Source organism: Callorhinus ursinus, unplaced genomic scaffold (genome assembly GCF_003265705.2).
Source record: "Callorhinus ursinus isolate GAN/ISIS: 27379988/994484 unplaced genomic scaffold, GSC_fseal_2.0 scaffold1, whole genome shotgun sequence".
NCBI classification, from domain to species: domain Eukaryota; kingdom Metazoa; phylum Chordata; class Mammalia; order Carnivora; family Otariidae; genus Callorhinus; species Callorhinus ursinus.
In genome coordinates this window covers 87,877,928-87,900,179 of record NW_027397063.1, presented here as the reverse complement: position 1 = coordinate 87,900,179, position 22,252 = coordinate 87,877,928, and the positions used below count along the sequence as shown (strand labels likewise).

At 39.3% G+C, this 22,252-nt stretch overlaps 1 protein-coding gene across 10 annotated transcripts in view; it reads right to left on the bottom strand.

Moving 5' to 3' along the window:
* WDR49 (WD repeat domain 49) overlaps positions 1–22,252 on the bottom strand; it is a 157,210-nt gene that overhangs the window by 11,783 nt on the left and 123,175 nt on the right. For 9 of the 10 annotated variants that reach the window (XM_073897692.1, XM_073897678.1, XM_073897675.1 and 6 more), the window contains 2 exons: positions 15,575–15,684; positions 12,523–12,696 (listed from right to left, as the gene is read on the bottom strand). In XM_073897692.1, coding sequence (XP_073753793.1) covers positions 12,523–12,696; positions 15,575–15,684 — 284 coding nt within the window. Of the gene's footprint in view, positions 1–12,522; positions 12,697–15,574; positions 15,685–22,252 lie in introns of those variants that run through there. The other variant, XM_073897690.1, reaches the window with a different exon arrangement.

The window sequence follows — 22,252 nt, the reverse complement described above, 5'->3', positions numbered from 1 at the left end:
CCATAAAGTACATTGTTTACCTCAAGACAATTGTGAAGGGCAAAGTGTTCTCATTGAGACAAACTGGTGTGTCAAGGTTCTGGTGGTTTGTGACTAGAGTCTGTTGGATATTCCTTGTAAAAAAAAAATTGTTTTTTCAAATGTATAATTTATCTTAAAGCCCTCTCAATTCCTGCAGAGGTGTTATGTGGGACCTCAAGTCTCAAACTTCTCGTTTTCTGGGCCAACAACTTATAATCTTGGAGAGTAGTTCACTTAGAAGGGCTAGTAACAGCTAATGTATATGGCCTCTGAAGGCTTCCCTTCATTTAAACTCAAATTCTTTGTCCAGGCTACATGGCCCCACATGAACTGATCCCTATCCCCCCACCAACCGCATCTTGTACTAGTTTCCATCTCTCTCATACTACCCCAGCAACAGTGACTTTCTTTCTGGTCCCAGAACACATCAACCCTGTTCTCAACTCAGTAGCTTTTACACATCTGGACCCTGTCCTTGGAAAATTCTGCCCCTAATACTTTATGGGACTGCTTTCTTATCTTTCAGGATTCAGATAAAAAATCAGAGGGACCTTCACTGATGCTCCCCTAGTCATGTCTTACCACATTATTGTGCTTTACTTTCTTCATACCTCTTATTAGTATCACCATCCAAACTTATCTTCTTCTACTTATTTATTATCTGTCTCTCCCTTAGGTGATAAATTCAACAAAAGGAGAGACCTTGTCTGCCATATACCTCATATCCCCATAGCACACCCAGCATTGCATCTGGTACATGAGAGGTATTCAAAAAATATATTTGTTGAACAAATGAACAAATGAATGAAGATACCTCCAGGAATATGAAGGGGTGGGCTTCTCAAAGTTTGGAATTCTTGCATTCCAGAGACCTAAGGGCTCCATAATGGTGAAAGAAAGGTGGTTCTCCATGTCATATATCCATCCACTTACCACAGTCCTTAAAAATCAACATCTAGCATTATTGGTAACCATTTACACTTACTATTTCCAACCTGGGAAAATACAACATTTATATATTTAAGTGATATCCATCACTTCGTTCTATAGCTGGCTTCCCAACAAGGTTTGTTATAATGATACCCAAAAGGTGTTTTAAAAGTAATGAAAATGAAAGACCTGGTGGTCATGAAGCCATTAAAACATTTTCACTGAAATAAAATGATTCAGTGAACTTAATAAATTTAATTTTCTGTCATCTGATGTGTCCCTTGTCCCCTGATTAGTAACCAACTGTATCATACAAACAATAGTGGCAAAAACCTCACAAAGCACCCCAGCAAGAAAGGACTTGATGGTCATCTAAATATAGCACTACAATGACCAACTGTTGTTCATCAATGAATATACAGTATTCTGAAAACTTTCTAATTCACATCCTCTATCCTACTTTATTCTAAGCCTTCTAGATAATTGCTTTTCAAAATTTTATGTGCGTAAGAATCACCCAGAAATCTTGTTAAAATGTAGATTCTGATTCAATAGATCTGAGTTGGGGCCTGTGATGATACATTTCTAACATGATCCCAGGTGGTGCCCATGCTATTATTCACTGTCCATTACCCACATCTTGACACCAAGTTTGTAAGTCCTGAATCTAGACTCTAGAACAGTATTACCAAGTTGTCATTCAATTTCAGCCATCACTGAGTAACAATCAAGTAGCAAAACAACAGGCTATTGGCAAGGTGGTGAGAACTGGTCAAAATGCTTTAACAGTCTTCCTATAATTCTTAAATAATTGTGGTCCAGGACTTGTTGAAACTTTTTTTTAAAAGGCTCAATTTTTTTCTAAATTTCACATTTTAATTTATTTGGGTTTTACACAAGGATAAAGACTCAATTTTTTAAGAACGGTTTCAGTTTTAAAACAAAATTGAAAAGAAGGTACAAAAATTTCCCATATATCCCCTGCCTCCACACATGCATAGCCTCTCCCTTTATCAATATCACCCATCAGAATGGTATATTTTTTCCCAAGGATGAATCTACATTGATTCATCATAATTGCCCAAAGTACATAGTTTACCTACAGGTTCACTACCACTGGTATACATTTTATAGGTTTGCCATATACTACATTACTACAAAAGAGTAATGGCATATATCCCTCATTGTAATGTCATACCGAGTATTTCCACTGTCCCCAGAAAATCCTCTTTGCTCTTCCTATTCATCTCTTCTCTGGCAACCAGTGACACTTTTACCATAGTTTTGCCTTTTCCAGAATGTCATATAGTTGGTATCATCAGTATGTCCTTTTTCAAATTGGCTTCTTTTACCTAATAATATTTATTTAAGATTCCTCCACATGTCTTTTCATGGCTTAACAGCTCATTTCTTTTTAGTGTTGAATAATATTCCATTATCTGGATGTACCACAATTTATGTATACATTCACTTATTGAAGGACATCTTAGCTGCTTCCAAGTTTGGGTGATTATGAAAAAAGTCGCTTTAAACATCCATGCACAGGCTTTTGTTTGAACATAAGTTTTCAATTCCTTTGGTTAAATACCAAGAAGCATGATTGTTGGATTATATGGTAAGAATATGCTTCCTTTTGTAAGAAACTGCCAACTGTCTTCCAAAGTGGCTGTACCATTTTGCATTCCCACCAGCAATGAATGAGGGTTCCTGTTGTTCCATATCGTCATTAGCATTTAGTGTTGTCAGTGTTCTGGATTTTGGCCATTCTAATAGGTGAGCAGTGATATCTCATTGTTTTTTACTTTGCATTTCCCTGATGATATATGTGGAACATCTGTTGAACATTTTAAAAAAATGTTTTTCACATATTAATGATGTCTGTCTTGTAGGATCCAAATTTTGGTGTGTGTGTGTGTGTGTGTGTGTGTGTGTGTGTGTGTGTGTGTGTGACTTTCAAGATGATTTATGCTATCATATAAAGATAAAAATAATAGGAAGGAATTCCACTTCTAAGATGTTTCTGTTTTATGCTCATTCTTTAGTTATCTAAAATTTCCTGGAGTGCATCACATGTCACAATTTCTCATTTCTTACTTAAAATGAATATATCTATATTGCTTTCTTTTTGTATTTAAATGATTTATTCCAGTAAGAACTTTTCAATATCAGTGATTTTCTTTCTTTATTAGTACTAGATTTTAAGATTATATTCTAAAGTAAAGATACAGTAAGTTAGATTTTACTAAAAGTCTATGTGCATATTTTCACCTGTAGTTTAAGAACTACACAGAGAATTTTGTGTTGCAATGAAAACCATGAATTGTCAGATCCACCATTTTTTAATTCTTTTGCCCCTCTTTGTAAATTGCAGGTTACCAATGGATACACAAACTCTGTCTCATCTGGTAGAGTTTTAATTGATTTCCTCTCCTTTTTGGAAACACCAGTTTTGGAACCTACCTGCAGACTGGACTAGAGATTATTAACATGAACAACTCACCAATTCTTACAGATTCTTCCAGTTCCCTTCAGTATCTGACTACAATACTCCAAAGTAAGTTTCCCTAAAACTGAGAACCAAAACTTGACAGCTCAAATCCCTATCTAGACCCTACACTGCCTGCAGCTGTTCTTTTCTCTCAAGATCTCCAGGACCCAGAACAACTGACCTTTCTCAACAACTCACAATGCATGGTTCAACTGGTTTTACAGAAGCAACACCAACAAGAACCCTTGAGAGCCCACTTCTGAGACCCTGCTTTGTCCCCCCAGGAGGTTTATGATCACCTCTGGTTTGTTCCATGATGAGCAATATTCCTTCCTCTTGAACAAAAGTGGGGGGACTGACAATGTTGAACTTTACCTGAGCCCTGTACTCCTGGAAAGCAGAGACAGTTAAGAAATCCCTCTACTCTTTTGTGTTTTGGAGACAGAAAACAGCAAAGGATGACTCTGCTCTCAGACTCTGAGATAAGACCCTCTGTACCCTTCCCCAGAAGTCTACTAAGATTCATGGATTCACGAACCTGCCTCTGTATTGGCTCAAGCCCGCTTCCTTTTCTTTGAGAGTTCCTCTTTAACAAATACTCTCCCTATGCAATAGCCTTCAATAAAATCATCTCTTTAATTGTCCCACTCATTTTGTCTCTGGCAGAACAACAACAAGAATCAAACAATTCACCCGAGGTACCACTAATGCAGCATTTTCTCTACACTGGAAATTTTAAAGATTTTACAGATAGAGTGGGAATGGGTTCTACGGAATTTGTTGGCGAAACCTGACCCAGAGACACTTCTAAGCCCTCGCCAGGTTTTTGAATAAGGCATATCAAAGAGGGGTTTCAAGCTGTTTGGGAACCCACAGGGAACAACTTGGAAGCTAAAGAGAGAGTATGAAAGGTGTTTCAACTTTAAAGGAAAAGAGAGAGAATACAAAAGGACATTAAAAACCCAGTAGGTAAGACTAAAAAGTCACCAGGGGATTACGGAGTGTTTGAAAACTGTCCTGAGTTCCAAAGTGATAGTTTAGAATATTGAACGTAAGTCTGGCAGAATGCCCCTCATCATACGATTGCCAGATAACCTCCTGCATACTATAATTAAGGGGGTTGCAGAAGTGTGTGTAAAATGCAGCACAAAGATTTAAGGTAGACTATTGTGATGAAAATGTGGAGGGGGGAATATGTTGGTAATTGAGTTCTTTTTTTAAGTGCTTTTTACAATAACATTTTTTTTTAAATCCAGCAGCATTCTCCTGAAAAGGAGATGAACAATTTTCAATGAAAGTGATAAAAATGGGTAATACTATAGTAAAATGGCTGATTTCAGAAATAAGCATAAGAATAAGCTGCCTAGGTGATTCCTTCCCATTCAGTTTTCCCTCCTTTCCCCTCTGATCCTCTGTGCTGTTTTATTCCACATATGAGTGAAACAATATAATTGTCTTTCTCTGATTGACTTATTTCACTCAGCATAAGACAAACCATGAGAGACTCTCAACTATAGGGAACTAACTGAGGGTTGCTGGAGGGGAGGTGGCAGGGAAGGTTGGGAAAATGGGGAGACGTGATGAGCATTGGGTGTCATATGTAACTGAACTCTACATCTGAAATTAATAATGTGCAATATGTTGGCTAATTGAATTTTTAAAAAGGCTGCCTAGGGAATATGATTTGAATGCTATTTGAACAAGGGCGATGGCACCTAGAAATATTAACAACACGGACAACTGAATAACATGGACACTTCTCATGGAGGGCCCACCTCTTACTAGCTACGTGAGACTAAGTTATTTAAACTCTTTATGTCTGTGCCACAGATCCTTTATGTCTATGCTAGAGTTTATGCCACACACTCCTCTTGTAGAAAATAAGGACAATAATAATTTCTATATCATAGAGCTGTTTAGTGGAATAATAATGGAATAATAAGAATAAAATATTATCAATAAAGAAAAACATATCAAATTCTTATTAGGTGTTAGGTTCTATGCTAAGGGCTTCACCTAAATTATTTCATTTAATGTTCACAGCAACATTATGAGGATGGTAACTAATAATTGCCCATTTTTAGTTGAAGAAACTAAGGCACAGGGAGTTTAATTGACCTGTTCAAAATCATATTGCTAGCAAGTGGTAGAGTCTTGATTTGAAGCCAAGTGTATGCTTGAAATTTTGCCTTTATACCATTATTGCTTTGAGTCTCCCAAGTTTTATTCCCTTTATAAGTAGAAATTCTCCCAAAAGACAACCATAGCCATTGACACCTTATAACTTAATGGGAATACTGACTTCAAGTTCAAAAGATACAAAATAATGTAAAGGGCCAGGAGTGGGGTGGGGGGGAAGCATGAAAATACAGGTAAGATGATACTATGCCAGTTATCAATATATTGCCCCTCAGCTCCAAATCCATTCTTCACTGCTTGCTTTGGGATAATAGGCTAGAACCCTGTAAATATCTCTTTTGCTAGCTGGTTGATGTTGATCCCTGACACGAGAGGACACTAGAGGGACACTGGAGAGGTGGATTTCTCTTCCAAGCAGGTGCCCCTCTCACCATGCTCCTGCAGTGCAGTTTCTCTAGCACTAGACTCCTATAGCATGATTCCCTGAGTACCAAGTCCCCACAGAGGCTTTTCCGGCTCCAGACTCCCATGATGCAAGCATGGCTACTCCAGAGCCCAGAACTAGCAGCTTTCCTTGTCACCTGTCTGGCACCACCTGGTGAACGGCTTTCCTGCTTACCCCAAGAGGTAAGCGGAGGTCTGCCAGTGTGACTCCTCTCTGTGAACAGCCTCCCCTGTACTCTTTTGGTGTCTTTGTAGTGAGTCCAGAGATGCAGCACCTCCCTGTGAATGGCTTCCCATGTCACCCACGTTCCATCTGCGGCAGCTCTGCCCACCTCACCATCCAGTGAGACACGGATAAGCCCTCTCCCGTGAGGTCTGGGTATCAGCCCTAGCTGGGATGGGCATCTTCCTTGGTCTCTCTCGGGTCTGAGGGTGTAGTGGCTGTTCTTTAAATCTGATATTCCTGTGTTCTTTAGAGTTCTCTTTACTTCCTACTAGCCAATTTTCTATAATACCCATATATTACATCTAAAATCAGAACAAGAAAATGAACTTAACAATAACATAAACTCTGAAACATGCCTATACTTGCTCTTCAGTTACCACTCTTTCTTTGCTACTATAGTCAGTTTCTTGGAAAAGTGTGAGCTTTTCTTGGTTAATGTGCCACAAGCACCTCTATCTCAACATATTTCGAAAACCAACTCTAAACCATCTCCTCCTCCTGTAGTTCCTCTCTTAATAATAGTCTCCTTTTTTGGACATAGTTTTCCAAACTAGAAACCTGAGAGTTATACATGTGCTCACATCTCATCAGGGCACTTAACCCTTTAAATTCGATCTCCTTAACATTTCTCAAATTAGTTACTTCCTTTCAATGGACTCCTTATCAATTTTTTTTTTAAAAATTATTTATTTATTTGACAGAGAGAGACACAGCGAGAGAGGGAACACAAGCAGGGGGAGTGGGAGAGGGAGAAGCAGGCTCCCAAGGAGCAGGGAGCCCGATGTGGGACTCGATCCCAGGACCCTGGGATCATGACCCGAGCCGAAGGCAGACACTTAATGACTGAGCCACCCAGGCACCCCTAGGGTCTCCTTATCTTCAAAATAATAAAAGATACCATTTAATGAATGTTTAGTTATGTACTATTCACTGTGCTAAAGTTAACCCACACAACTTCAAAATCAGGCATGGTAAGCCCCATTTTATACATGAGAAAGCTGAGACTTAGTAGCTTATGTAATTTGTCCAAATATAAACAACTAGTGGAAGGCAAAGTAAGGATTCAAAAGCAGATAGCCAGCTGCAAACAACAAGCTCCCACTACTATAATATGTGGCCTTCCATCCAGCCCCATTATAATGCATCTACTACACAGTTTCCAGAAAGTTTTCTAAAATGCAAAATTGGTCATGTCACTTTCCTGTTTTAAACATTTCAATAGAAATGTTTTTCTGAATAGGATTTAATAGGTAGTGGTAGGTCATCTTTCTCATTGTACTAGACAGAAAAACAAAAACAAGTAAATTACAGAAATAATATTTTAAAACCTATCAGAGGGTGCTGGAAGCAAAAATTATCAAATTAAAATTCTGGAGATGGTAGAACCCTTCTTAGATAGGTTAAGATTGCCAAATATTTTCTTCCCTCTGTGGATTTATCATGCCTGGGCATAGCTAAGAAACAGGATTGCCATAGACAAAGAGGCCTTTCTAGGCGCGCCTGGGTGGCTCTGTCACTGGGCGTCTGCCTTCGGCTCGGGTCATGATCCCAGGGTCCTGGGATCGGGCCCCACATCGGGCTCTTTGCTCCACAGGAAGCCTGCTTCTCCCTCTCCCACTCCCCCCAGCTTGCCTTCCCTCTCTCGCGGTGTCTCTCTCTGTCAAATAAATAAATAAAATCTTTAAAAAAAAGGAGGTCTTTCTAAGGGAAAGTGAAATCAGAAGAGTTTTGATGACTATGTAGGTTGGTGTAATATACTGGAATCTAGAGAAATTCCATAACTATGGCCAGTATTCCCCACAGGATGTTTTCTGAATACTAGGGCGATGGGGACTGTGGATTGGACTGGAGAGGCAAAGTAATGTTTCCTGCAATCTTGCAGTACTTAGGAGACAATATACCAATAAAAGAAGAAGCTTAAAACAGAATTTGAAATCAGAAGTAGACTAAATCTAACTAAAGCTATGACCAAGCACTGGCCAAGCTCAATTCCTAACTGAATTCTTGTGATCTGCCCTTCTTTTCTCTGCCCAATTAAGTAAAGGGTAAGCTATCTCTGGGAGAAAATAACATTAATTTTAGTATCTATAGATCTTATATACACAATTTCTGTCATACAATTAAAAAATGTACAAAAATTACAAGACTTGTAAAGAAGAAAGAAAATGTGACCAGTAACCATGAGGAAAAAATAGACAGTAGAAGCAGACTCCAAGATCATTCAGATATTGATGTTAGCAGGCCAGAGCTTTAAAATTACTATTATAAATATATTAAAGAAAACAGAAAATTTGGACAAAATGGATGAAAACATGAATAATTTCAACTGAGAATTGGAATCTATATACAAAGAGATTCAAATGGCACTCTAGAACTAAAAAAATATATATGTGAAATCTGAAATTGGGAACTGATCACATGAGTTTAAGAACAGACTGGCAAAGACAGGATTAGTGAATGCAATGACAAGTCAATATAAAGTATCCCAAAGAAAACCCAGAGAGTAAAACAAAATGGAAAGAAGAGAAGACTAAGAAACATTTACAATGTAAAGAATGTCTAACATATGCAGATTTGCAATCCCAAAAGGACAGGAGAGTGGAAATTGGAAAGAAACAATATTCAAAAAGATAATGGCTGAGAATTGTCCAAAATTGAAAAAAGATTTAGTTGAGAATTCCTATCAACCCCAAGCAATATAAATACAGAGAAACGTGTATTTATATCCATCATGATAAAACTGCTCAAAACTCAGGATAAAGAGAAAAATCTTTAAAGGAGCCAGATTAAAAAAAAAAAGATACTACATTCAAAGAAGTCACAACAATATATTAAGAGCTGAATTTTAAACAGGAATTATGGGAGCAAGGAAACAATGGGACGCTATCTTTAAAAAGTTGAGAGGAAAAAAAAACAACAACAAAAAACCAACACTACTATTTAGATTTTTAAACCCAGTGACAATATCTTTCCAAAGCCAAATGAAATAAGTGCATTTTTCAGACACATAAAAGCTAGCGTAATTACTCACCAGCCAATCCACATTATAAGAAATCCTGCAGGACATTCTTCAGACTGAAGAAAAATAATCTTGGTAGAAGCCTACTATTACAAGAAGGAATAAAGGGCACAGAAAAAAGTATTGAAACCTCTGGAGCAATCACTAAAAGAATAATACAAAGAGATATAAAAACAGAATTAATAGAAGAGATGAAATGGAATAATTCAAAGTACTTGACTTAAATATTCCAGTGGGTCCTCATTTCTGATAAAATAAATGCCAAGGGCTTTAGCATAGCATGATCTGGCCCCCATTTACCTCTCTAGCCTTGATTCTCATTGTGCCCCTTCTAGAACCTAGCCACTTGGAACTATGCGTAGCTCCCTTAGCACTGGTTACTCATACCACCTTACGTTTGCATAAGCTACTCCTTTGCCAGAAATATCACCCCCCTTCTTTTCTTAACTGACTAATAGCAACTTGACTTTTAGTGTCTAGCTTGACCTAATAAGGTGTCTCCCAAAAAACCATCTATGAATCTCCATGTGGTCACACGGTAGCCAGTGCATATCTCTATCACAGAGCTTGCTGTAAAACATGATTATTCATTTCCTTACCTATTTTGCCCACTAGTCTTCAAGATCTTTGAAGGCTGGGCCTCCACATGTTAACTCTTTGTCTTCAGCCTCCAGCACAGAGGCCAGCCTGTGCACAGAGGCATTCAGTATCTACCTCAGAAAAGGCTAAACACATAAGTAAGTGAACATTATTGCAGTATCTTCAAGTTGAAGACTCTAGGATATTATACAAAGCCCATTACAGTCCTCTGCCTTCCTCAAGACCTTTATTTCTAAAAAGCACACCAGTACCTCAAACTCAACACATTGTAAGTTCAACTCTACTCATGTCTGTCAGACTCACTTCCCTAACGTCTCCCACGGCAGCCAACTCAGAATCACGTGGACTTCTGCCCTACTTCATCCCTGATGTGCCTTTCCTTACACTATTTCCTTGATCTTGACTTCCCTTCCACCTCCTTCACCCTGCAGACTCTTGCCCTTCCTAAGTGTGTGACCACCACTCTGCATTGCTTCCTATGCCCCAGTCACAATTCATCTGGCTTCTCCCTTGGTGCATCCACAGAACACAGTGTCATATGTCATGCATTCCGTTGTCCTCAAAGTCTGCATCTGTCTCTCCCTTACATTGGTGGAACGTAAAAAAAAAAATAATAATAACTATTTTCCCTTGCAGAGAAGGCAGGTAAGTGGAGATACTGAAAAGAGAGCAAAGGATGAAAAGCTGAAGAAGAAAATTTTTTAAAAAACTGTGGAAATTACAGGAAAAAATTATATTGCAAAATCCAGGAGAAAAAAAATTTCTTTGAAAATGTGTTAGAGTATTTCAGTATGTCCATCCAGCCATCTACCCCCTCCAACCACCACCACCTCTCCACACACACATCCACCTTCCTGTAAGGAAGAATTCCTCAGCTGCGGACTGTACAAGGCTCCTCACAGGAGCTCAGGAGTTTACACCACTGAGGAGAGGTGTTTGCTGCCCTCACTGTTGACCTCTCCCACTTTCTTGCTCCCCAGCGTTTGCATACTCCCTGTCTTCTATTTCTCTTCTCAGTTCTGATCGCTTCATCTTGGTTTCCTCCCCTGGGCATGTTCTATGTCCCTACTTTTTTTTTTATTTTAAGATTTTATTTATTTATTTGAAACAGAGAGAGAAAGGGATGGGGAAGGGCAGAGGGAGAGGCAGGCTTCCCGCCTAGCAGGAAGCCTGATGCGGGGCTCGATCCCACGACTCTGGGATCATGACCTGAGCCAAAGGCAGATGCTTAACAACTGAGCCACCCAGGCGCCCCTATGTCTCTACTGTTTTTACACTTTGCCCTGGCTCTGTGGATCTTTTCTTACTGTCTGTTCCCCAGATTTTCTTCTGTCTGTGACTCAAGAGGATAAAATAAGTACTTCCCATATTTATTCTTAAAAGACGAATCATCATGGGGTGGGGGAAAAATTAGGATGACAGACTGAAAGCCCTGTCAGATGCATAAATGGTTACGTAGAGCCCCGAAATGTTCATGGTTTAAAATTCATGGTTTTAAAAGAAGCGAGCAGAAACCATTAGATGACCCTCATGAGACCAAATAAATGATTATAAGTTTAGAAAAGAAAAACTCTTGAGTAAAGGCAAAAGGAAGCTGAGAATAATTAACTGGAAACTATGGCAATGAGGAATGACAGCTGTACCTTGCTCCCAAGTGGAATTTCAAAAAAAAAAAAAAGTTGACCAACTGTTCTCCTTTCCTGGAGGGAACCAAGTGAAGACAAGAGGCTGAAACTTCCTCCGGTGTGGACCTACAGAAACGCCTTCCTCCTGCAAGGGTTATTTCTCTCAAGGATGATGTTGAACCCTCATCTCTGAGGATTTGAAAAGTTCAGAAACCACAGATCTCAGATGGTTCAAGTGTAGTTCTGATCTTTTGACTGTGACAAGTTGGAAATATGCACTTTTCATCAATTATTTTAAATGAGTTCCCTGCAGTGTCCATATGCTCTCTGAGTGCCTCACTGAGATTCAGGTTGTGCTTCGTGCACTCCCGTAGGGCCCCTCCATGCGGGTAGGATTTCTGTACAGACCCTGTTCTTCAAACTCTTAACAACTTGGAAGCCTATAACCATCTGAAAAAGAGAACATTCTTCTGCACACCTTGTTTCTGAATCTTCAGAGATCATTCACTTCTATTTTTCTAAGCTAAGCTTTCTTGTCCTTTCATTATCTAAGCCTAGCACTGCAGCTGGGAGTCTCTAATACAATGCACATTAAGTAGCCTCTATTTATAATGTTCCATCTGAAAAGAACAAAGACCAGATTGTCAGAGACTCTGTTCTCAAGCAGTCTTAGGATAGCTCTGTCTCTGGTATCAGTTTTGAAAATGAAGATTATTTGGGGGAAGGGGTTTTCATCCATGGCAGGCTCAGGCTATATATTCATGGCATTCTAACTTCAGAAAAGTGACAAAATGAAAATATCCTTTTAATGTATTCCAGACTGTTGGCTGCCCTTTTTGAGAGCACAGATCAACAGCTGAGCTATAAATCTTAACAGTCAAACCACGCTTTCTTCCACGGCAACCTACAAGGCAAACGTGTTACTCCCATGCTCTCTGGCACTGGTGTTTTTTTTTTTTTGTTTTTTTTTTTTGAGTGGTTGAGTTTAATGGGGAGAGAGGACTGAAGGGGATGACGGCTGAGGACTCACTTTCAGAGAGCAATGGAAGCTCTGGAATTTGGGAACACGCCTCCTCTGGCTTTTCCCTAAAGTATGTCTCTGGGTCCAGAAGAAAAGCTGGTTTCTTCACTTCAAGCAACTCTTTCAGGGCTCCGATGCTTAATGACCTAAATGCACCTTCGTAACAGTAGGTTTTAGGGGAGGCTAGGAAAAAAGCACAGTGTCATTAATTCCTCAGAAGGAGCTAGCACATTTCCAAGTTAACTTTTGAAAATTTAACCTTCCTGTTCCTTGCTGCTACAGCTGCAGCGTTCAGCAAACCCTATAAACACAGCTGTTCATTACACATCCACGGCCCTTTGATTCAAAGGGACCAAAAGGAACTCAAGGCTCCCCTTTCATTTATTTTTTATTTTGTATTCTTTTGCTATTTTCCCTTGAAAATGTGTATTCTACAGTTTTGGAAAAGCTCCAGTTTCTCTTTTACCTACCAGGAAACTGCATCTTTTGTAAGATGGAATCTTGTTTTTAGCATTTCACAACATATCTGAAATTTTGAATTTGCAGGTACTTTTTAATTTCGTTAGCATGTAAACCATTGTACTGAAGATGCACACAATGAGATGATGAAAAGGAAAGCTCGTTTGTTCCTGCACTTGAAAGCAAAGCCTTGGACCATGGGAAAAAGTTTTCTTTTTGCTTCATGGCATAAAATGGAAAAAGCTTCACTCAAGATGTGATTTTAGGTTTGTTTGATTGTTAGCCCTGCAAAGGTAGGGACTGTGCTTTTGTCATCGTGGTGGCTCAGTATCTAAGGAAAGTGAACCAATACATATTCAGCACTCGCTATGGGACAAATCATGTGCTGTCAGTGGTTCTCAAATGTAACCAGGCTTCGCAATCCCCTGGAGGGTTTGTTAAATCATACCCTGCTATACATCCCTCCCATTTCCGATTTAGTAGGGTAGGGATAGGGCCCCAAAATGTACGTTTCTAGGTTCCAGGTGATGCTCATGCTGCTGGCCATGGAACATACTTTAAGAATCAATGTGTTATGAACTGAGGGTTGCTGGAGTGGGGGGGAGTGGGAGGGATGGGGTGGCTGGGTGATAGACGTTGGGGAGGGTATGTGCTATGGCGAGTGCTGTGAATTGTGCAAGACTGTTGAATCACAGATCTGTACCTCTGAAACAAATAATGCGATATATATTAAGAAAAAAAAAGAAGATAGCAGGAGGGGAAGAATGAAGGGGGGGAAATTGGAGGGGGAGACCAACCATGAGAGACGATGGACTCTGAAAAACAAACTGAGGGTTCTAGAGGGGAGGGGGGTTGGGGGGATGGGTTAGCCTGGTGATGGGTATTAAAGAGGGCACATTCTGCGTGGAGCACTGGGTGTTATGCACAAACAATGAATCATGGAACACTATATCCAAAACTAATGATGTAATGTATGGCGATTAACATAACAATACAAAAATTAAAACAAACAAACAAAAAGGAATCAACATGTTATGTCAAACCAAAGGAGAAATCTTCACAACCTGTAAAAGTATCATTATTCCCTTCTGACAGATGAGGAAATTGAGGCTCAAGATACTTTAATAACTTGCCTGAATTTGGTTATCTAGCACATAGCAGCTTGGACTTAAGCTCAAGTATGTTTCACTCCAAAGGTCATGCTCCAAGGTATAATAGTAATAACAATAACATTAGTAATTAGTAAGTGTATCAAGTTTCCAAAATATGCTAGGCACTGTTGTAAGCACTTTACACATATTATCTCATGTAATCTGACAAAACCCTATGGAGTAGATTAGTTTATAAATGTGCATTGCGGGGTGCCTGGGTGGCTCATAGTTAAGCATCTGCCTTCGGCTCAGGTCATGATCTCCAGGTCCTGGGATCGGGTCCCACATCAGCCTCCCAGCTCAGTGGGGAGTCTGCTTCTCCCTCTGCCTCTCCCCTTGCTCGTGCTTTCTCTGTCTCTTTCAAATGAATAAATAAAATCTTTTAAAAAAATAAATTAGGGCACCTGGGTGGCTCAGTCATTAAGCGTCTGCCTTCAGCTCAGGTCATGATCCCAGAGTCCTGGGATCGAGCCCCATATCGGGCTCCCTGCTCGGCAAGAAGCCTGCTACTCTCTCTCCCACTCCCCCTGCTTGTGTTCCCTCTCTTGCTGTCTCTCTCTCTCTGTCAAATAAATAAGTAAATAAATCTTTAAAAATAAATAAAAATTAAAAATTAAAAAATGCATTGAATATTAAATAATGATGTACATTTTGGCAGCAAAATTTCAGTAGAAATTCTAAAATTAACATATCTACCCTACAAAACTACAGCTACCCCTTGGACATAAGTTTAAACAAGATTGGCAATGAGTGAAATATTTTCATATGATGGAGTTTGGGGAATTATTCTCACCACACTTCTGTTTTATAAGATTTGCTTATTTGTTTGAGAGAGAGTATGAGCGTGTGTGGAGTGGCAGAGGGAGAGAATCCTCAAGCAGATCCCCCCTCCCCCTCGCCCTGAACATCACTCAGCGCTGGATCTCATGACCCTGAGATCATGACCTGAGCTGAAACCAAGAGTCAAATGCTTAACTGACCGAGCCCCCCAGGAACCCCCCTCAGTACACCTCTGAACAATACCTTTCAGTATGATAACAACTCTTTTCAGTTACTTTTGTTTTATAATTCTTTTTCTGGTTAGCCCAAACTAAACTCATATTGGGCTTCCTTAGAGCAAAAATAGTTTTTATTCATCTTCATCTCTTAAATGCTTACGGGAGAGAATTGACGTTCTATGCTAACCCTATTTTGGAAGCTATAATGGGCACTTTACGTGTGTTTTCTGGCTTAGACCTTATACTTCTGCTGTTTATATGCTGTGCAGTCTTGGACAAATCACTGATGTCTCTGAGCCTCACTTTCCTTCTTTGTTAAACAGAGATCACAGGCTCTTACCTTCACATTTCTTAAGGAATACCAGCATTCCTGGCACACAGAGTAGCTATTTGTCATATTCATGCCAATCTATAAAATAATAACACTATAAAAGATCAAGAGTGATTACTTACCTGGTGATTTTTGCATAACTTCACCATTGTAAAGGTTATGTGTTTTTTTCCTAAAGATATTTCTTTCCTTATATTTTATACCTAAATTTATGACTTCTGATGATCTGACACTGGAAGAAAATAATATATGATAAAATAAAATATCAACCACAAATAGGCACTTTCAAGCTTTAAATACATATCTTACTTTGACAAAAGAAAATAAACAAACAAACAAAAAAACAAAAAAACCCAACCAGACAAACAAAAAAGCCCTCTATACTGTGGACCTAATTGATGACATTTGTTTATACTAATGAGGCCATATCTTTGAAGAAATGGCTGCTAGCCAGGTGATGATACATAAAGGTAAGAGCCAGAGAGGCCAAGAGGCTAGTTAAGCAAAGATTCCCATAGCAACTGGAAGGTCAGAGAAAAAATTATGCAGAAGAAAATTTCACAGAAGCACACACTATTCTTGCCCTGGGTATAAATTAAATGGGTTAACTAGTGGTATGTGTCAAAAACTTATCCAGTGTGAGGCCTGGATCTTCACTTATGTTATCCAAAATGCAAAAAAATGTTCAGTATTTTTGAGGCTTATCATATGAATCTATAGGAAAACTTCAGACTAGCTTGAATCCATGGAAAAAAGTGTTATTAAAACAGAGGGAGTGAAATCATTATATAGTTGAACATAATTCCTGTCAGAAAACAGGAAATGGTCTCAACTATATTTAACGTTCACTGTACAGACCTCTACCTCAACAACGACAAGTTGTGTTGTCCAAAATCATTATTATTCTCTTGGAGGCATCAGGTCAGAAAACACACCCATTTTTCACACAATTACTGGGAGCCCTGGGGCCTGCCCTCTCCCTGCTGCCTCCCTTTCTTGCATCTGTTAGCTCTCCTGCCGATTGCTCTCCCACCCCCTAACTTTTATTCACAGTTCTGCTGCCTCCAGAGTAGCTGGAGAACCTCTAGAGGTTTCCTATACTCTCAGCCCCAATTTCCTGCTCTACACAATGAGATTCTCATTGTGGTTTTAAAGGAGAGGAGATGGATGGCTGTTTGGCTATGTGCCTAACAAAAAACACTATTCAATAAATGTTCATTTCCCTCCTTCCTTTCCCTCTGCTCTATTTGGACTGTATTTCCCAAACTCAAGAGTTTAAAATATCAATACAAGTGAAATTCAGTCAATGTATCCCAAAGTTAATATTGTGTGCTATTTGTATAGCTTTAAATAGCAATTTGTTGATTGCTTTTTTATACATAAATAAACTTTTCATTTTAGAGTTATTTTAGATTGTCAGAAAACTTGTGAAGATAACATAGCACAGAGTTCTGGTATATGCCCTCACCCAGCTGTCCCTATTGTTAACCTCTTATATTATTATTTATCACAACTAAGAAGCCAATATTGGTACATGACTATTAACTAAACTCAATATTTTATTAGGATTTCCCTAATTTTTTCCTAATGTCTTTTTTTCTGTCCCAAGAAATCACATTATATTTAGCTTTCTGACTCCTTAGCTTCCTCTGGTCTATGACAGTTTCTCAGACTTTCCTTGTTTTTTATGACTTTGACAGTTTTGAGGAATACTTGTCAGATATTTTTGTAAAATGCCCTTCAATTTGTGTTTATCTGATGTTTTTCTTAGGGTTAGATGGGAGGAAGTCAACGGAGATGAAGTCCTATTCTCATTACATCTTATCAAGGGTACATGCTATCAACCTGTCTTATCACTGTTGATGCTAAACTTACCATTGGCCAAGGTTGTGTTTGCCAAGCTTCTGCCCTGTAAAGTTACTTTTCCCTTCCTTTCCATACACTACTCTCTGGAAGCAAATTTCTAAGCACAGCCTATACTTAACGGGGGGATGACAATGGGAGATAAGCTCTATTTCCTTGATTGGGTGAAGTATCTACATAAATTATTTGGAATTACAGATTTTTTTAAAAGTGAATCTTCAGCATCCAAAGACTAAAGCAGGTGGCATTTTTTTCCCCAAAGCACACTGGAATGTCTCTCTCACAATGTGCAATCCCTCATGAATCAGAACATATTATTTAGTCACTATCTGGGCTTGGAAAACCACTGCGATGGCATCCTTAGTCATTTTAAGATAATCTGTAACAATAAGAAGTTGGTGGTGGGTACAGGAAGGGTAAAATGTAGTACAGTTATGCCTTATAGTCGTTAGGTTAATACTGTTTTCCCCCCAGAAAAGTACTATTGTTATAAACTGACATACAAACTGTTGAGGGAGGCCTAGAAATAGGGAGGTCTACCTTTGGACTAGATAACACTAGACCTTTATTTTTCCAAGACACTCTGAACTCTTTCCTGCTTTTAGGCCATTTGCTTCCTGGCTCTCTCAACCAGTGATACTAAAATCACTTTGCTTATCTCCACTTAAGAGTTAAATCCACAAAGGGAAAGGGGTAGGCATAAGATAGGAGAGACTCTCCTGGGAATCACACTAAACTACACTACTGAGATGACTACCAAGGAAGGACAGCCATAGTGACAAAGCTCTCAACTCAGGGCAGTTCTATGAACCACTAGACAGCAGGATCAACTTCATATTCAAAGCCCAACTAATTGCTTCCTTTCCTGTAGCTATTTGACATTTCGGGGAATGGTTACTATGAAAATGCGCACACAACTGGAAAGAGGTGAATACTCTCAAAATTCCAATACTCTTAATGGGCAAAGATAAAAATGCAGAATAATGTAATAAAGGGCTTAGAGCCAGAAGAGGGCCTACTATGGGCTCTGGCAAACTTGCCATCAATTCTATGAGAAAGAGAGGCTCTAAATGATCTCTCACCTCTTGGTTCAGGATATAGAAAGGAAGAATGACATGTGACAAGTCTCCAAGTGCCCTACTAGGCATTAAAGGAAAGCAAAAGTGCCTAGAGTAGTGGCTTATACATAGCAGGTACTTGACAAAATGTTTGATCACCTGATCAGAAACCAGTAACTTTTCCATATTGTCACACGATGCTTGTTGGGCAGGCAGTATGGAGTGGTGGCAAAGTGCACTGGCTCTGGAGCCAGAAGGACTGCTTTGGGATCTCTGGTTCACCTCGTGCTGGTGGGTTGACACTGGGCAAATCACTTAACTTTTTTCTGCCTTGCTCTCCTAGTTGTGAGATGGGGATGAAATTGTAACCATTGCCAAAGATTACAGGGACAATTAAATGAGTTAAACACCTAAGGACCTTAGCACAGTGCCTGGAATATGGTAGGAGCTCAGTAAGTATTGCTTACTATCACTTTAAGCAAGAATAAGAAAATATTTTCCACTCAAAGTAGGGAGTTCCATCACCCCCTATGGCCAGCCCTACTACTCTTGGGAACTCTCAGAAGGATGAGACAAAAAATAAGGAAATGTGGTACTTTCAAAAATAATAATTTGCTGTACTAGTATTTTTAAGATTTAAACTTTAAAAATTGAGTAGACTTTCATTTGCTTTCATTTGTTATACATGGGCAAAGGATGATTATTGCCACAGATTGTTGGTAAAAGTAGACTGTCAATCCTTCACGTGTTTTATGTCATATAAGGCCTAATTTAAAATGCGATTTTAATGTTAGTGTATTATTTCTTATAGCTGTCCATAAATTCCTAATTTAATTTCTAACAGAAGATCTCCTGACAGGATAATTAGGTAATCAATAGCATATAAGTAATATTAAATATCTATTCCCTCCTAACCATAAGGATTTAGAACATCATAATTTCTCATCTCTAAGAAACATCAATTTTAAGTGTGCCTTCTGTCTTACACAACTTACTGAGAAATTAATGGAAATTTCTGTTTCATTTCCCATCTGATTCTTTTATCCTGGTTTCTGATAATTAACCCTTTCCCCACTTTTGAAATGGCAGCCAAAGTGAAAAGTGTCAGATAACAGAAGGTTGAGTAGACTTGCTCTTTGTTGCCCTAGAATAAGAATGAAGATCAATGAGAGAGAGTTCTACACATGAATAGATCTGACTTAACATTAGAGTCATTCTATAATAAAGACTGGTTCAATAACAAAGAAGACCATATTTAAGATGGTGAGCATCCAATAGGAATTATGGGATGTGGTTCTCTGAAGGATGTGACAGCAATTGGTCAAGTCTAATACCTCTAATACCTCTTTCAAGTTCATTATTAAATTGTTAAAGATTTATAAACATGTGGGGAAAAAAGTTCACTCTCGCAAATAATCAAAATAATCAACTGAAAACAATGATGAAATACCACGGCAACAGTTTTAGGACAATGACAACATCTGTTGTTGGTTCCAAGGCAGCCGTTTCTATGCACTGCTGGTGGGGGCACCCACAGGTCTGGGGACAGCAACTTAGCAAGATAAAGGCCTTTGAAACTTTGGAATTGGCAACTCCATTTTGAAGAATTTATGCTGATGATGAATGTGGTTGGGTCTTCTAACATATATGCATGAAGGTGTTCTAAGAAATGTTTTCCCAAATAACATTTGTAAACAGTCTAAATGCTCAAAAAAAGGAAATGGTTACAAAACTCCTAAGTTCCTAGGATGTCATTGCAGACGTGGATGTCTGCGGCCACCCCTATTAATTCGCACAGAAATGGGCTCCCTGTGTATTTTTTGAATGATAAAACAGGTTATAAACTATGTATGCTAGTCTTCGTTTTCATAAGATGTACTTTTGTTTATTTGCTTATTTGCCTGGAACTGGAAATGCCTAAGGGTCAGCAACAGTTTTGCAAAAGGTGATTTTTCATCTTTTTCCTTTTTGCTTATTTGTACATCCAAAATTTCTCCTAAAGAACATGTATTTTTTTCACAGTAGAGAAATACTCTAGGAGTAGGAGGAGCAAGATGGCGGAGGAGTAGGAGACCTAAATTTCGTCTGGTCCCAGGAATTCAGCTAGTTAGAGATCAAACCATTCTGAACACCTATGAACTCAACAGGAGATGGAAGAAAAGAAAAGCAGCAACTCTCTGAACAGAAAAGCGACCACTTTCTGGAGGGTAGGACATGCAGAGAAGTGAATCCGAGGCAATATTCAGGAAGATAGACGGCGGGGGTCAGAGCCTCCATCAGCTGCTACTGGCAAGTGATAAAGCAGCAGAGCACAAAATCGGAAATTTTTAAGTCGGCTCTGCTGAGGGACGTCACTCCAGTGGCTAAGCAGAGGGTGGAACACTCGCAGGACAGTGTGGTCTAAGCACCCTCAGGGTCACAGAAAGACCGGGGGTGCCTGCGTGCAGCAGAGCTCCCAGGTATCAGAGTGGGGAAGCCGGCTGCAGAGACAGAGCCGAGGAGCGGGCTCTCAGCTCCGAGTTGCCATAAACCATGAGCCACAGCACAGTCAGGCCACTGCTCCTCCAGCAGGGACCCAAAAAGCGGCAGATCAGGGAGACTCCCCTTCCTTTCCTGGGAGGAGCGGCACGGGAGTGCACCGCAGGGATCTGCTGGGTTTGGAGACTCCATGCACGGTCGTGCACCAGAGATAGAAATGCTCCGTCACAGGCCGGGTGAGCACAGAGTGCGGCCAGAGACCGGGGAGACGGGAGTGACTGACTGCTTTTCTCTGGGGGCGCACTGAGGAGCGGGGCCCAGAGTTCTTGGCAATTCCGGGGCGGAGATTGGGAGGCCACCATTTTCACTCTCGTCCTCGAAAGCTGTATGGAAAACTTGCAGGGAACAAAAGCTCCCAAAAGCAAACCCAAGTGGATTCCTTAGCCCGGACCATGGCAAGGGCAGGGCAATTCTGCCTCCGGCAAAGACATTTGGGAACCACGGCAACAGGGCCCTCCCCCAGAAGATCAGCAAGAATGGCCAGCCAAGACCAAGTTTACTGATCAATGAGAACGGCAGAACTCCAGAGCTAGGGGAATACTGCACGTAGAATTCATGGCTTTCTTCCCATGATTCTTTAGTCTTTCAAAGTTAATTTTTTTAACTTTTTTTTTTAATTTTCTTTTTCCCTTTTCAACCAACATGTTATCAATCCCTTTTTTAAAAAATCTTTTTTATTTTTCATTTTTAGAGTCATATTCTATCCCTTCATAGTAGTTAACCTTATTTTTGGTATATATATATAAGTTGTTCTCTCTTTAAAATTTTGGGATACAGCCTCTTCTAACAGACCAAAATATACCCTAAATCTCTAGCATATGGCTTTGTTCTAGTCTCCTGCCTGATCACATTCTCTCCCTTTTCTTTTCCTTTTTTTTAATTCCTCTTCTTTCTTATTTCAACCAACATCTTACCTTATCAATTTCTTTTATAAAATCTTTTATAATTTTCATCTTTATAGTCATATTCCATCCCTTCATTGTATTTACCCTTATTTTTGTACATATATAAGTTTGTCTTTCTTTAAAATTTGGGGAGGCACTTTCTTCTAACAGACCAAAATACACCCAAAATCTAGTGTGTGGCACTGATATATGCACCAGCCTGATCATATTTGATCATATTCTGTTTTTTTGTTTGTTTGTTTGTTTGTTTGTTTTTATCTTTTTCTTTTCCTTTTTTCTTTCTTTCCCTTTCTTTTCCCCTGGTTTCAGGTCTCTTCTGATTTGTTTAGTGCATATTTTTCTGGGGTCGTTGTTACTCTGTTAGCATTTTGTTCTCTCATTCATCTATTCTCCTCTGGTCAAAATGACAAGACGGAAAAACTCACCTCAAAAAAAA